Source organism: Aptenodytes forsteri, unplaced genomic scaffold, assembly GCF_000699145.1.
Source record: "Aptenodytes forsteri isolate BGI_AS27 unplaced genomic scaffold, ASM69914v1 Scaffold16, whole genome shotgun sequence".
Classification (NCBI taxonomy): Eukaryota; Metazoa; Chordata; class Aves; order Sphenisciformes; family Spheniscidae; genus Aptenodytes; species Aptenodytes forsteri.
Window position 1 is genome coordinate 1,249,027 of NW_008794753.1, and position 16,282 is coordinate 1,265,308.

The 16,282-nt window shown below is 48.5% G+C and overlaps 1 protein-coding gene across 1 annotated transcript in view; it reads left to right on the forward strand.

Moving 5' to 3' along the window:
- MEGF6 (multiple EGF like domains 6) overlaps positions 1–16,282 on the forward strand; it is a 112,501-nt gene that overhangs the window by 62,537 nt on the left and 33,682 nt on the right. The window contains 1 exon segment of the mRNA XM_019470713.1: positions 11,240–11,362. Coding sequence (XP_019326258.1) covers positions 11,240–11,362 — 123 coding nt within the window.

Here is a 16,282-nt window from a genome sequence, read left to right on the forward strand (position 1 = left end):
CCGCCGCGCTCGCCGGGCTTCCCTTCGCTTTTGGGCTTGTCTGCGGTTTTTTTTCCCCGGCTCCTGCAGCTCGGCACCGTTTCGTCTCCAACGTGCTGCGGGACTCTGCGTTTTGTGGCTGGTTTGTTTGCCTTCTGCCCTAATGCCCGTTAGCTTTCCATCATGGGACGGGAGCAGGGGCAGTTCTGGATGCTGCTGTGGTGCTTCGGCTTTTTGGGTGGCATCCCAGGTACCGCGGGCAATCACTACCACTACCTCTGGAGAAACTGCTACCCCTGTTACTTGGGGCGTGTGGGATATGGAGCTGGCCACGCCGAGCTGAGGCCAGGTACGTAGCCGGGCTTGGTGTCTTTGCAGGGGCTCTCTTCCTCCGCTGCCGGCTGCACGGTGAGCCCGAGAGGTTTTGCTGCGGCTGCGGAGGCAGATAACTGAGCTGCCAGGAGGGAGTCCCAGGCTGGCAGCAGCTAAAGTCACAAACTGGTAACCTGGCTGTACATCTGCCTGTGTTTGTATCGTCGCTTCGCATTATTATAGGCACAGTCTGCCTCTGGCAGATTTGTTGTTCTGAAAAGTCCCTTCTGGCAGAGCAGGAAAGAAACTTGTTTTGTTCCCCATCAGTTGCTGTGCAGCTATATGGCTTGGTCAAAGATAGCTGCTGTGCAATATTCCTTTAAAAAACAAATGTATGCATTTTGTTAGGGCATGTTGATTAATTTTTTCCCTGGTTCCAAAGGATCTCACCCCGGTCCAGGGCAATAAACGAAATATGATACTGTTTTATCATGAAAAAAAATCTGCCTTTCTCTCTGAGGGACTACCTGAGTTTGTCTGGGTTGCATGAGTATTGTATGGTGGAGTCTTGCAAAGGGTAGAGCTCAGTATTACTTGGTGTCATTTTATGCATAAGGGGAATCCTCTGGCAGCAGTGGCCACGGCCAGGGGCTGGGAGTATATGGGCTATAGCTGGTAGATGCAGTCAGAGGAGCCGTGTCTCACGGATTACTTCTCTGCACTGAAATGTTCAGACTTACCAGTGTCTGTTAGAAGCAAATGCCCAACAAAAGTGTCTCAAGCCCGTTGCTGTGTGGATTGGCTTGGCCAGCCTGAGTTTCCCGTTGAGCAGGTGGAGGGGATGGAGTTGCTCTGTATGCCCGTTGCACACGTGCAGCACCTTCTGTCGGTGGTACCCCAGCATTTTATCACCCCTTCAGAAAGTCAGAAGCATTAACAGCCTGTGTCTGCTAATAGCAGATGGAGATTCCAGCATACCAGAAGGTAAACGATCAAGTTCCGTGGTTCCATTTCCCGATCAGTAAGGAGCAAAATAAGCAGTTCTTCCCTGTCATCGCTAGATTTACTTTTTTTGGTTTGTTTGTTTGTTTTATGAGACTTGCGCTTTCTGCTGCACTGTGTCAGGCACTGCAAGGAGGCAATAAATACTTTTTTGCCGCTTTCCAATATCTTTTGTTGAACATTTATGTGCACTGGCTTATGTGTGATGGTAGATGGGGACGTTGAGCGAGGTGTAAGTTCTGCAAATACACACACACGCCACTGTTTCTTCCTCTTTGTGTGTTCAGCTGACTTAGCGGCAGATAAAGTTTGTGGTTGCCTGAAGATTTAGGAAATAATGGAGAATATGTGAAGTTCACTAAAGACTTTGGATGCTTGTGTGTAATGTAGACATCAAGGAATGCATTATCTCATCATGAGCTAATCCTAAGAAATAAATGCCCCAAGCAGTTGGTTATAAAAGTGATATCAGTATATTTGTGAGATGTGCCAGACCTTTGGAAATGGGGTGAGTTGCTGTTTACCCCTTCAGAAAGTCAGAAGCATTAACAGCCTGTGTCTGCTAATAGCAGATGGAGATTCCAGCATACCAGAAGGTAAACGATCAAGTTCCGTGGTTCCATTTCCCGATCAGTAAGGAGCAAAATAAGCAGTTCTTCCCTGTCATCGCTAGATTTACTTTTTTTGGTTTGTTTGTTTGTTTTATGAGACTTGCGCTTTCTGCTGCACTGTGTCAGGCACTGCAAGGAGGCAATAAATACTTTTTTGCCGCTTTCCAATATCTTTTGTTGAACATTTATGTGCACTGGCTTATGTGTGATGGTAGATGGGGACGTTGAGCGAGGTGTAAGTTCTGCAAATACACACACACGCCACTGTTTCTTCCTCTTTGTGTGTTCAGCTGACTTAGCGGCAGATAAAGTTTGTGGTTGCCTGAAGATTTAGGAAATAATGGAGAATATGTGAAGTTCACTAAAGACTTTGGATGCTTGTGTGTAATGTAGACATCAAGGAATGCATTATCTCATCATGAGCTAATCCTAAGAAATAAATGCCCCAAGCAGTTGGTTATAAAAGTGATATCAGTATATTTGTGAGATGTGCCAGACCTTTGGAAATGGGGTGAGTTGCTGTTTTGTTATTTATAGATCAGATGTTTGTCTCAAACTCAGATCATGTTTGCTGCCTCCATCCAACTACGTTAGCTCATACGACTTCTCCAAGACAAGCTCCTGAGATCCAGCTTTGTGTCTGGAATGTAAACCTCCAGCCTTCCCTTCCCTACCGCATAATTCACCTGATTCCGATTCTGCTTATCTCGGCTCCACAGAGAGGTAGCTCTGTGCACGCTCGTGGCTTTATCCCGACTTTCATGTGAGGTATCTTCCCATCTGCAAGGCTGAGGTGTTTTTCTCACCTCATCTTCTTCAGGAAGAATGTAATTTAAAGCTTCAAGCAGAAAAGCAAAGCGCCTTCACCCAGGCCGTTGGGCTATTCTTGCAAGTGCTCTGAACCTGGGGGAAAAAAGTAATGTATCTACTGAAAAGTGTGTGATCTCTAAGCCTCTTTTTCAAGGAGCTTGGCTTTTTTCATCTTCAGAAAAGGGGTGAATGTCCAGACATTTGCAAGCCAAAATCTGGCAGACAAGCTAAATATGTCTTTCCTCCAAGAAGTTATGTCTACTATAGTTTAAAACATAGTTTACAAAGAAGTAGGTGCAGATTACAAAATAAAACAAACCCAGTCCAACCCACCACAGCCTTCAGGCCCACCCAACTGAGAACAACAACAAAAGACAAGAAAAAAAATATTCTTCTGTCTTTCCATCTCTGAAAATGAGTGGATTTTTGACGTGTTGCGGCATGAAATACCTTTCCTCTGAACGGTACCTTTGACAGAACCAGCAGATGGAGGGGTGAAGGCTGACTCAGGTAAACACCTTGGTTCTCTCGGCAGGACGAGCCTTTTCTGTGCGTGTCACTGACATGCACCTAGCAGAGCGCTGGGGTTTTGGCCTCGAAACTTCCAGGAGCACTCGGAGCCGCTGTCTTCTCCCTGCACTGCCACAGGTGCTTTCTGGACCTTGCTCTGCGGGTGTTGATACAAGAAACAAGATAATTTTTCAGGGAACTTAATTTTTGGCTTTGAATGCAAGCAGGTCCTCAGGAGCCGTGACCTGAGACGAGGTGCTGGGGGGAAGTTCCCTGAAGACATGCCCCCCTCTTCTGCAGCCTCTCACCCACCAGCATGCAGGTAGATACCCCAAGGTATGCGGGAGCGGTTGGACAGCAGGAGCTGGATGGTAGGAAGCTGCATAATGCCTGCAGAGGTGTAAGGCAGAGGAGATAATCATAGACGCGTTGCTCATCCTAAACTTGGTATTACTGTGGTTTTTTGGTTGATGATTTTTCTTTCACTGCTTGAGCTTCTCTTCAACAGGTAGTAGCAGATGTTCTCTTGATCGTATGATTTTTATGGTACCACGCACTGGTTTACTTGAAGTGCATTCCCATTTGCCAGTCCAGGCAGTGCAGGCTTCTACGCAGACACTTTTCTTTCGTCAGCCAGCTGCAAAAGCAAAGCAAGCACAACGAACTGCTGTACATGCGTTTCATCAGCAGTTTTAGTGTATGAATGGAGAATGAAGAGGTGTTTTGTGTAATAACAGTGTACATTTCATTGAGGTCTTGAGTGCCTTAAAACGCATTCTGTGTACAAACAGCGCTCTGTTGGATCCTTGTGTTAGTGTAGAGTGGCTAATTGCAATGCTATGCATTATGTCCTTATGCAGCTAACTGTTACGGGAGAGATCATTGTGCTCTGCTGGGGACTTGCATTAAATCGTCACAGTCAAGTAGACCTGGTACCTTGATATTCTCTCTCTGATTCTCTAAAGTATGTCAGAAAACAACATAGAGCATAGCTGGTCGCTTTTGTTTGATTATATGGTTTCCATTAGCTCCTTCAATAGTGACCTGCATTTCCATCAGTCGGTACCATCGCCAGGTACATGTCAGCGTTTACCTCTGTGCCATTAGCTTCCATGGCACAGTGCAGGGACCAAGCCGACGTGCCTCTGCACAGGTATGTCCCCTAGTCAAAATAACATCCTGCACAGAGAAGTGGGGTAAAACAAAGCTAGAAAAGAAGGTCTGAGTGAGTGAGCGTAGCAGCAAGTCCAGAGCAGGCTGCCTGCTTGTTGTTACGTGCACCTCTGCTCCGCTCTGAGTAATACCTAATTATCAGCACCATCCAGAGACAGAAATGTGAGCACAAATGAGAGCTGGGCAACTCTCCCAGCTGCTGCGCTTGAAGGCAAAACTAGGTGAGCTGAGGACAAAGCAAGTGACTGAGGCAAAACAGCTCCCTGATACATTTTCACTTCATCAGATTATTGTAAAACCAATGCATCTGTTCCTGAAGCACCTTTGGAAACTGCTGCTGTTGAGGATGGCACAGGTAGCGTGGGAAAGCTACGGACATCTCCCGTCTGTCTAGGAGGGGCTGCAGCGGAAGGAATGCCAGCCTGAATAACTCTGTGGAGCTCTTTAGGAGCCTTCAAGGCTTTCCTAAATGCCTGTTTTACAACAAGATGAAAACTGGGGGTGTGGAGGCATTCTGACCGCCCAAAATGACCTTTCTTCTTTCCTCACGTGAGTCACTCGGATTCCAAGCCGAGACCAGCCTGAGGCAGGTACCGTTCTTCCTCGCCCTTGTCCTGAAGGAGGAAAAGGCTTCCGAGTTAGCAGAGGGGGGGTTAAGACATCATCCTCTCCCGTGTCTTCCTTGCACTGTTAGACCTTACCATTGCTGAGTCCTGTCTGCATTGTCTGCAAGGGGAGCATGGAATAACATGGCCTCCGATGTCTGCAGGTTATTCGTGCTAGGGGCTGTGCAATACGTGCAAGAGATGAAGTAATGCATAGGGGTTTTTCCTTCTAACACATCCCGGCGCCGTTCTGCACCCTGAGTTTCTAATCCGTGTCTGTAGTGCGGGTCAGCAGCGGTAACGCTGTGCGCCTCTACCCAGGAGCATTCGGCTTTAGTCATCCAGCGTGCCGCTCTGTTGGTTCGTCTCCTTCCAGTCTCTTTACTTCTTAAAATTGCTGAATTAGCTTCAACAAACTGGTACCGGAAAGATAAAGTTGCTAAATCCCACACATGCTCATCTTGATGGATTTTAATTAACCTTTTCCCTGCAGCCCTGCTCTGTAATCCAGGCTAATCGCCACAGGGATTAAAGCTGTTTGGCCAGATAGAGCGAACCTTAGCAGCGTATCTACTGCTTGCACTTCCAGCTGGGATCCATCTCCTCCTCCTCAGCCTTTCAGAGGAGATAAACTGCCTCTGTACCAAATATTTAGTAATTTGCAGAGCTGCTGTTGCCACTTTCTTTCCTCTGACACGGAGTTCTTGTTTGAGATAAATCATAGTATTTCTTCATGAAGACCTGTCCGTGGTCAGGGAGTGCACTTAAATACAGCCATCTCCTCGCACCCTCCTCTTTTTTTTTTTTGGTCTTGTGTTTGTCTTCCCTACATTCGATTACAGCATTACCCCTGTTGGTCCACATAGCCGGTATCTGAGGTCCGATGGATTCTTCCTGTTCAGGGAAGAGGCTGACGAGAGCATCAGCTGTTTCTTGGGTGAGCCCCGTGTCCTTGTGGATGAGGACATGAACTCCAGTTTCCTTACGCAGCAGGGGGGTTTCCCCATCCAGTAAGCCAAGTCCCACTCCCAGGCTCTCGCTACGTTTGGTTTTTGTGTCTGCCTCGGTGGGCTTCAGCCGGTATCTGCTGCCCTATCCATGCCGGCACAGCGGAGTACCCAGGCACATGGGCTCAGCATGCTCCATCCTGGCGTGGCTCTGGGTTGCTCGGTGTCAGCTACCCTCCTCGGAAGAGAAGCCCGTATGCTTCTAATTTTCTTTCTTTGGCATATTAATTTCAACCAGATTTTGTCAGCTCTCCAATAGCTCGGCACGCCACAAACCGCATCTCACAAAGCGTCACGTAGATTTTTGGGTCTTTGTACTGCCAAGACGTGCACCAGGGGCAACGTGACCCTTCGCAGGGATGCTCTGTCCTGGCCCCGGGAGGAGGCTCCTGCTGCCTCCCGGTTTATATTCCTGGGTGAATCACTCGCTGGCGAGCCTTGTGCACGCCTGGGCAGGTTGGCGATACTGCTGCTGCTGCTGGGGGTGGCCAGTGGACCTGCCCCCTCCCCGACCCCGGGGCCAATGCATCGCCCTTCCTCCATCACAGGTCCCACTGGGAAATGCAGCTTTTGCTTCTTTCCCCTCTCTGTACTCTGTTGCCTGTTGCAGGGTGTGGGAGAGCAGTCCTGGGCTGCAGGACAGACCCTGGTGCTTGGGCATGGCCGGGCAAGGGCCACCCGGGGCGTCTGGTGGAGCGGGAACAATCCCCGTTCCCCAGCACAAGCCGCTGCTGTCGCTCGGGCAGGGCAGAGTGATCCTCTCGGATCCAGAGCGGGTCCCGGCACATCATCATTGTGGTTCCTTCTTTTTAGCGATGCGTTTCAGGTCAAACCAGAAAAAGCCCTGCTATTTCACACAGCTGTGAGCAAGCTCTCGCTGCTCTCCCCCTGTGTGAGTGTTCGTGCAGCTGCTGCGGCAGTCGCAGCCCACGACTCCGCAGTCTGAGGACCGAAAGCAACCGGTCCCCACCAGGAAATGCAAGGTCTCCATCAGAGCGCCAGGCAGTAGGTAGAGCATCCACCCAGGAGGTGCCTCTTCTCTCTGTGCGCTCATACCAGAGTTTGAATTTGGTCTGAATGGTCTGGCACAGTTGCGTTATTTCCAAAGACACAAACCTAAGATTTCTTGGGGGATGACACTGCTGCCCTCCCGTCAGGGGTGTGAAGGATGGGAGATTTTATTTTGGTCACACCATCGCGTAGCATACGTCCAAAAAATATCTCTGTTACTGCAGAAGGAGATAAGCGAGGCTCCAGAAGGAAAAAGGGGACATGGCGGGTTCCGTGGGAAGCGTGCACGGTGAAGGTGATGGGCGTTTCCGCAGCTGGGGTGCGAGGAAGGACTGGCCGCTTTCCCAGGCCAAGGTGGGACGGGGCAGAGGGGGGCTTTGGGGTGGGGACAGCCCTCTGTAATTACAGAGATTTAGAGGGTGAAAAATACAAAGGGGGAAGAAGAGACATTTGGGGAGGAGATGTATAATTACCAAGTATGAGTAATGGGGTGAAAGGAAGAAGTTTATTCAACACATCACTAACTTTTTTGGATGGTAAATTCTCTGTGGTTTCAGATTAGAGTTGAAGGGAAGCAGTGGAATAGTCATTTAAATTCACAGAATCATATAGAATCATAGAATGGTTCGGGTTGGAAGGGACCTTACAGATCATCTAGTTCCAACCCCCCTGCCATGGGCAGGGACACCTTCCACTAAACCAGGTGGCTCAAAGCCCCGTCCAGCCTGGCCTTGAACACTTCCAGGGATGGGGCATCCACAACTTCTCTGGGCAACCTGTGCCAGTGCCTCACCACCCTCATAGTGAAGAATTTCATCCTTATATCTAACCTTTACAATTAACTTTGTAAGCAGGGAGAAGCCTTCTAATGAAAAGTATTCAGAGACACCAAATATTTTTATTATTACTGTGTAGCTCAGAAACACTGAGTAAAACAAGCATCACCTTTCCCATTTAGCTTCCCACTTCTTCCCTGATCCCGTCCATTTGCTTGCTGCTAGCTGATTTGGTTGGCAATTAATCGGATGCCAATTAATGTAAAATTTTAGCGCTGGCTTTAGTCAAGGTTGCATTTCTCCTTTTCCTGTAGTTTTCGATGCACTTTGCCTCCCCAGTAAGAGCCGTAGCTGCAATTAGGTAAGAGCAAGCTAGCAGAGCAAACGGGGAGCTGGGCGATGCTTCGGGCAGGGGAGCGGATTGCAGGCGCTGGGCGAGGGTGAGGCTTGAGCAGGTTTTTGCACCGCTGGCTTGCAAAGACACAGTCGGGGCAACGCCCTGCCGTGATTCATTGAGGAAACGTTTCTTTATCTTCTTAGTAACAGTCATTGATGGAACGGTGCTGGTTCACTGCTCAGCTTGGCTCTGTATCGTCCTGCTGCTTGCATGACCCACTTCGCGGTGCCAGCGGGCTCTGCCCTCCGGTTTTCCCTGCTGTGCCGCACCAGGTGAGCTGTCGGGGAGCGTGTGGTGGCCCGTGCAGCGTCAGCAGCGCACTTCCCACGCCAGCTGCCAGTGCTGTGCACGGGAATCCTACCAACCGGCCAAGCCCGGCGCACAGGAATCCTGCTCCTGCTCTCATTGGTTTAACCTTTCAGTCATGTACTGCGTTAAAAGCTCCAGGGAGCTTCAGTGAGAACTGGGAGGCTCCGGCTGAATAAATACGGTGGATTTGATAGATCTACCGAGGTGAGTGACATGATAGCAGGCAGAATCTAGGATGCAAAAAGAAGTCACGTGTTGTCAGGACTGTCAGGAGCTTCGTACACACAGCATAAAGTCTTCAGTACTGAAAATGCGCATTTTGCTTGTGGCAAATTCAAGTTGAAATCCTGTTTAACAGCACAGACCTCAAAGTGCTGTGTCCTCAATCGAGTAACTCAATTATGGTTTAGCTTCGTATCTAACCAGCTGTAACAGCTTTTTGTGGTACTTAAAGTGCCCTAAATGAACTCAAACGATATATGCCCTTATCCAGAACACCCACCATGGCTCTCCCCAGACCTGCTGTTTCTGAGCCATGTGCATTGCTTTGGTCAGTCATCATGCCAGCCCCGTTACTTCATTTATTTTGAACTACGTGTATTTCTGTGAAATTGTTTAGGAGTGTTGCCCGTGGAACAAAGCTGCTGGATGGACAGAGCTTCGTGTCCAATACTTAGCAGCCTCAAGAGACTTTCTCCTCAACCTCCCCCCTTCACAGTCAAGGCCTTGGGCTGGGGTTTCTGTACCTGGGCTGCCCAGATTGCAGCACCCTGGAAAGGTCTGGCTAGCAAGCCCCCGTGCAGAGCTGTGTCCCGGGTTATCTCTTTGCTTGGGGATTTAGCCTTCTGTTCTAGCAAAACCTTGCATGACAGGTGTAATGGATAACAGCAATGCTGTGTAACAGCAGAAAATAGTCGTGCATCCTGAAGATGCCTTCACAACGTGCAGAAAGTGCATAGAAACACTAATAGACCCAAAGCTACTGAAGTTTCCTCTCCGTGAAAAAAGGAATTGCTGGTTGGCTTTTTTGCTGTTAATGTGAATGTGATCTGGTCCCCCCACCTGACTAGAGATCTTTGATCCTTTCCAGTCTGAAAGGTAGTGTACATGTATACGTGTATACACAAATGGCGGGAATTAAGGAACTGTACAGCTATATCCACAAACATCCCTGTTATTTCTAATTACAGCCATATGAAGGAGTCCTGTGTCTCAGAAACTTGAAATTGCCTTTGACAAGCTTCTGATATGCATCTTAGTTAGCACCATGTAGCTAGGCGCTCCAAACATTTTTACATTTCTTCTCAGTTCTGGAAGTTATTCCCAGTGCTTAAAGGCAATTTAAGGTCTGTGAAACAGGAATGAATCTCCCTTTCTGTAACACACTGCTGTCTACCCCCCTGGTTTTGAAGCTTTGATAATAAAACGTAATGGGATTTTTACCAAGAACTCATGGGCTAGTTCCCATTTCAGCTCTTGAAAGATTGCTCAGCACTTGGCAGAAGATTTTTCTGGCTCAGAGACTGTCTTTTGTTCGAGGGTCTGTAGTTTTACCAAGAGAAACGGACATGCACAGTTTTATTGGCCAAGTGGATTCCTTGTTGCAGGAACGGCTGGCGCCGTTCTCCCGGGCTTGCTCTGGTCGTGGAGCTGGGAGGAGAGGGGGCTGGGGAGGCAGCAGAGTCTCACCGTTTGTAGTCTGCCTGTTGTATTTGGGGGTCCAGTGGGACTTCACATGTTCTTAAGCATCATATAATTATGAACAAATCCTTGCTAGTCATACAATTCATCCATTGTAATAACTTTCTCCGGGTATTAACATGTTCTCTTTTCGTGGAGCTGGGAGGAGAGGGCTGGGGAGCTGCGGCAGAGTCTCACCGTTTGTAGTCTGCCTGTTGTATTTGGGGGTCCAGTGGGACTTCATCATGTTCTTAAGCATCATATAATTATGAACAAATCCTTGCTAGTCATACAATTCATCCATTGTAATAACTTTCTCCGGGTATTAACATGTTCTCTTTCTTGTCTCCAATGATGCATAGCAATTCTGAGCATAGCTTATCACCAGATACCCCAGATTTTGCTGCATTTCAGCAGCAAGTCAAGTGAGTTCCAGGCATGAAAGGTGTGAAATGTGTTAAATGCTTCGCGAAGTACTGAGATGAGAAGCGTGACAGTAAAACCTCTCACGTTTGGCACGTGGCTGAGCTCGGTGGAAGCCAGCTTCTGTGCTGCAAGAGGATGAGACTGACTCAGCAGGGCGAGAACACCAGCTGCTGTGGCACCGAGGTGTTGACCTTCGCTGCTTCGTATCGCTCCCCCTCACTTCGGTCTGTAATGCTAGGTGTTTACTCTCACCATTCACGTAAGTATGTAAGTAACAAATGGACTAGCCCAGCCTGTTCTCAACACACAAAGAGTAAGGAAGTGTAAATTCTTAATAAATTCATAATCTTAGAGCGAATGGGAAAAGTGGCCGTTGCAAGGTGAACAACACGAGGGATGGTTTATGCCAATTGACAAATAAGATGCTTTTTTTCCCCTGATTGCATGCTTGTCCTTGAAGTGTCTTAAATAGCTTAACTGATTAAACATAATGAAATGGCAATATCTTGTTCCCTCTGCATTTGTTCCTCAAATCTGGAGTCAGTCAACAGAGGATACGTAATCCTGACTTCAGATACCGTCATGCCCACTCCTCTGAATTTTTTTTCCCCTCTTCCCTTTTCTTTTGCAGATGTTGATGAGTGCCAGGTCCACAATGGGGGCTGCCAGCACAGATGTGTGAACACCCTTGGATCTTATTATTGTGAATGCAAGCCAGGCTTTCGCCTGCACACAGATGGCAGGACCTGCATTGGTAAGTCACAGTTTCAAATTTCTCGAGAATCTCTAATTCTTCGTAGCCCTTTTTGTACCTGTACATGCGTGGCATTGTACGCAAAACGCTTACGTTGGCTTACCCACTCACATCCGTCCTCTGTGCAGGGAATTTGAGAGGACGGCGATGGATTGCCTGTTCCTTTGTTTCTCGAGATCCTGGTCATCCTCCCTAACACGTTTCTATTACTGGGTTCATAACGTTTGCAGTTCTTCGGTGTGGACATGTGGAATTTAGACTTCTTTGCAGTTCCTTAGTTTATTCTGGTTCAGGAGAAGTAACTTCCAGTGCTTTGGTGCTTCTGCTTTTGATACAGGGTGTATCAGATACGGCATTTTCAGAACAAATACGTAAACTAGATTGTGAAAAGGTTCAAGTCAGTCTTCATTTTTAACTCAACTATTTCCCTAGTCCGCATGGTAGGCACTAGGTGTGACAGACAAGTGAAAATAAACGTGGCTGTGTGTGGAACTGTGGCCATAATAATCTCAAAACCCGCTTCCCTGGGATGCTGGTCATGAGTCCACTTGGATGGTGCATGTCCAGATCTTGCAATTCAGATGCCAGGTCCGGCTTGCAGCTGATTTCTGGGCCAATTTCTTGAAATATTGTTGTTTGCCTGCCCCGAACTAGAGGCTCAGAGACACAGGGGTGGAGCTTGGAATCTGCCTTCCAGCATCTGCCGCTGCTGTTGTTTTTATTAAACCACTTCTCCCTCACATCTTTATTTGACACATTTTTCCATTTTTTGAGGGATATTTTCATACAAGTGGAAAGAATTCCTGGGCGATGGTATTACAAAGGCCATTTGCTGGTTTTTCTCAGAATATAGTCACGTTCCAGACTTTGCTAAAAACAACTGTGTGAGCATGTGTGTTCCAGTTGGGAATGGTGATGTGAGCAGAAAAAAAGACATCTAAGGAAGTGGTACCCACCGTGCCCAGAGCAGCACAAACTGCACATCTTTCTGCAGCTGCCCCGCTACGTGACGACACTCTCACAAGTGCAGCCAAATGTATGCTTAAGGTGCAAAAGTTCACTGGGCGCCCTATATTTTGCTGGAAAAATCCAGAAGCAAAAGGATCGCAAATAAAGAAAAAAGCCAATCAATCATTCCCAGCCCGCTGCTCTAGCACTGAACACGTAAACTTGTGTTCATGGCTATGCATTGCTACTGTTCGCATGTAAGCGTGTATGTGGTCTGTTATCTAATAATTGTCTGTATAACACAGAGTTCTCTTTTTTGTGGTATAGAGTGATTCTGCCACCTCTGCCTCATAGAATAAAACATAAGCCAGCCATTGGGAAGCTCTGGTGTTCTCAGCAGGGTCAGCCCCAGAACGTGAAACAATTTCCAGAGAAAGTATAAAAGGGATCACTATAGGGAGGAATCTCTTGTTTAAAAGCAATTTCCATCCTTTGCTTTCGTTCTTCAGGCTTACCTGCTCGTGTGGCTGCGATGTGCAGAGCATTTCTGCTGGGATCTGGGCAGGCAGGGCTTCCCTGCTCCATGCTGCTTGTGCTGAGCGCTGCAAACCTGCTTTGCATTAAACTTCTGAGCAAGTATTTGCCATAATGTGCACAGCGTTGGAATTCATCTGCCAAAATTAAGGGGTCTCTATTCATGAAACCTGATCTACTACGGGAGTAACTCGGGCAGTTTCTGGAAGCTCTGGGGAGCGGAGCTGGCGGGATCCGCTGTTAGTTCGGCGGTGCCTGTACCCCTGTGATCCACAAAGTACACGGGAAAGTAGATGCAGACCAGGCAGGGCAAGTAAAAACTCTTGCTACATAATTGTCCAATGCTGTTTCTAAAATAACAACAGAGCAGACCTAAAAATCTGGCTTTCTTGCTTCAGGACTGGTGGCTTTTGTTCTTTACACTTTCGTGACAGAAATGTGCATATATATGTGTATATATATCACACCTTCATAATAGCTCTATACTAACCTATTAAGCCAGTAGTGCAGAGGGGTGGAAGTAAACTTATTTTTCTTGTAAAAGCTCAGAACAGAGCACAGACTTGGAGGTTACTCCTCTGCCAGTGTTTATGGCTGCCCTCTATGCACCCATAGACGTAAGGTTGCCTTGTGCCACGGGTGCCCGCGTGCCACGACTGCCCCGTTTGATGCCAGTTTCCTGGTGGACAGATTTCTGCCCCTATGGATTCTGCGTGGTGGTTCTTGGTGCCGGAACCCAGCAGCTGTCCTCCCTGCGTCTGCTGGCTGCACGGCAGCAGTCATGTGCAGCGGCTCAGCGTGACGTGGTTTGAGTTTACACAGCTCTGATTTGTGTAAATACAGGCTATTTGTGTCCTTGGCACAAGCCCACCCCGCAACAGAGCCCAGGTAAGGGAAGCACCTCGGCTGGCGACAACGGGGAGGACGCTGAGGGGATGCTCTCGCCCCGGGTTTGGTCGTTGCAGTGGGATGCGCTCTCCCGTTCATTGCCTTCGCCGATGCTCGGATGGCGAGCCCACGAGCCTGGCAGCAGCGTGCGGTCCGGCCGGGCGGCTTTCCATGGGTCACTTCGTAGTAATCCCGGGCCCTTGAGTGTGTGCTCGCTTTCTGTGCTGTTTTCACAAGTACGTGCAAGTGTTCCTTTTCTTTAGTGCTCGGTCTATGTAAATATTTACACTGCAAAGGCAGAGGCTTTGCTCCAACTTGATCTTGGAAATCACACGGTTTTTATTAAGCCAGCATTCTTGACAAGAGTTACCAGGCAGCAATCGTGGGGCGCGGGCAGCGTGCAGGCAGCAGCAGCAAAGGCAGGAGGCCTCACTCAACACACCCTCCCTTCACGCTTCCATTTTCGTGTTTCAGGACTGCTTTCCCAGCGCTGCTGGGGAAGAGGAAAGGATTTTCCTCTCGCTAAATGCCGAGCTTAAGGCCAGCTGTAACAGGAAGGTAGAGCAACACGACTGAGTGGTGGAAAGCAGCGCAAGTGCCTGCCAAAGCCGCAGGCGTGCTGGGGGGACCCGTAGCAGGGTGTCCCCCCTTCAGTGCCTTGGAGGCTGAGTGAGGGCGGCATAGAAAGGAGAGGCGATAGCCGCTCGTGGTTGCAGTGGACGGCAATGCTAGAGCTGTAGCATGATGCTGAGCAGGTCAGAGTAGATGTGTTTGTCTGGGCAAGTAACCCCCGTTGCAAGAAAGCAGAGCAGAGACGTTGCAGTGCCTGGCAGCTGCTTTCTCGGGTTGAAGGGAGCAAGAGGTGGTGGGTTTTGCTCAGGAAGACCTGAGCCACGTTTCTTCACTCCTGTGAAGTTTCAGGCACTGACTTGACTTCAAACAAGATTTTTTTTTTCCCCTGTGTGGTTCTGAGGGATTAGGTCAACTGGTAAAAGCTCTGTTTCTCTTCAAGTCAGGATATCCTCTAGTTTTGCTGGACAGGTAAGATTCAGTGCTGCTATAACAGCGAAAAATTGCCACTAAATAAAAGGAATCAGATAGGAATAAAGAGAACTGGAGACGGCGAGACTCTCCCATCCATTCCCCTCTGCTCCAGAAGTGCTCTGCCCTTAGAGGCAGGGGAAGTGGCTGCTGGTGATCTGAGCCAGGGCTGCGGGGAGGCTTGCAGCTTAGAGCTGGGTCAAGCATGGAGATGGGCTTTAGGCAGCTATTGGCAGCCCCAGTGAGCAGCAACGCAGGCCAGAAGGCATTTTAGAGACAGAAAAAGACTATTGCCATGAAGTTTCTAGTTAAGGTCTGTAAAACCATGGATCTAATTCTTTAAATGTTTTCCAGTCACCACAAAACCCGCAAAGGCTTCAATTAATCAGCAGCACTGCCTGAAGCGGGGACCTCCAGAATTCCCCTGCGGAGGCTGGTGGCTGTTAACCCCGGGAGTGCAGGACTGGGCGAGGAGCTCAGCTCCTGGGGGGGTGGACTCGGGGTGATCGGTCCTTTTCTACCCTCTGGCTGAGCTATTATTCCAAGCTTGCGATGGAAAGTCAACGCCTATTTTATTCCTGAAGAATTTAAAAGAATTGGAAAACAGATAAAATCTTTTGCTACTTTCTTTTGATGGCTTTGCACCCTTGGTAGTTGTTCGCACCTTTGTGCTTAGTATTGCAGATGATAAAGCAAGGCACAATGCAGGGAAAAATCAGCAAAAGTTTTCAGAAGCTACTTAGGCATCTTTAAAAGCAATTTCTTATGAAGTGTATTGCGGTTCCAGATAAAGAGCTGCTTAGATTAGCACTTGTGTTTTGTAGGATTGGAAGAAATATTTTGCCTTTAAAAGCACTTTTCGTTGAGGGTGTTGGTACCTTTCACAGCATAAGCAGAGCTTGGCTGTATGCACAGTCCAACAGGGGATTCTTAAATCTCATCTTTGGCATTGCCTGGAGAATCACGGGCAGTCAATGACAGCAGACTGCCGGTGTCCCCTCACGCTGACACCTCGGGATCCCTTCCTTCCCTAGAGCTACGTCTGCCCCTATCAATCACGGGAGCGAGGGGCTCCAAAAGCCTCGCAGTGATTCCTGTGGTGCAGGAGTGGAACAAAAGCTTACGGCCAAGGCCAAGCTTTCAGCTTGAGGCTGTGATGTGAGGAGAGCTGGGGTATCGGGAGCCTGCCGTGGGCTGCATCCCGGAGATGCGCCTAGGCGACCAAAGAGGCCGAGGCAGCTCTCCAGGGTCAGTTTGTACCTGGAACTGCTCTGATGGCTGTGGCTCAGGAGAGCACAAAAAATGGCTTAAAGCCACCTTCCTGTGTCTCGCAGCAACCCTCAACCATTGTTGATGCTTTGGGTAATCTGCAGCTCAGTTGTGCAAGATTCTTTTATTGCGTCTTTGTTATTCGAATAGAGCAAGTCACTGATGATTTTAATACAGAAGGGAGGGGGGAAGGAGCAGACATTTCTATTGAAAGTGAAACAGAACAAAAAGAGTCATTGG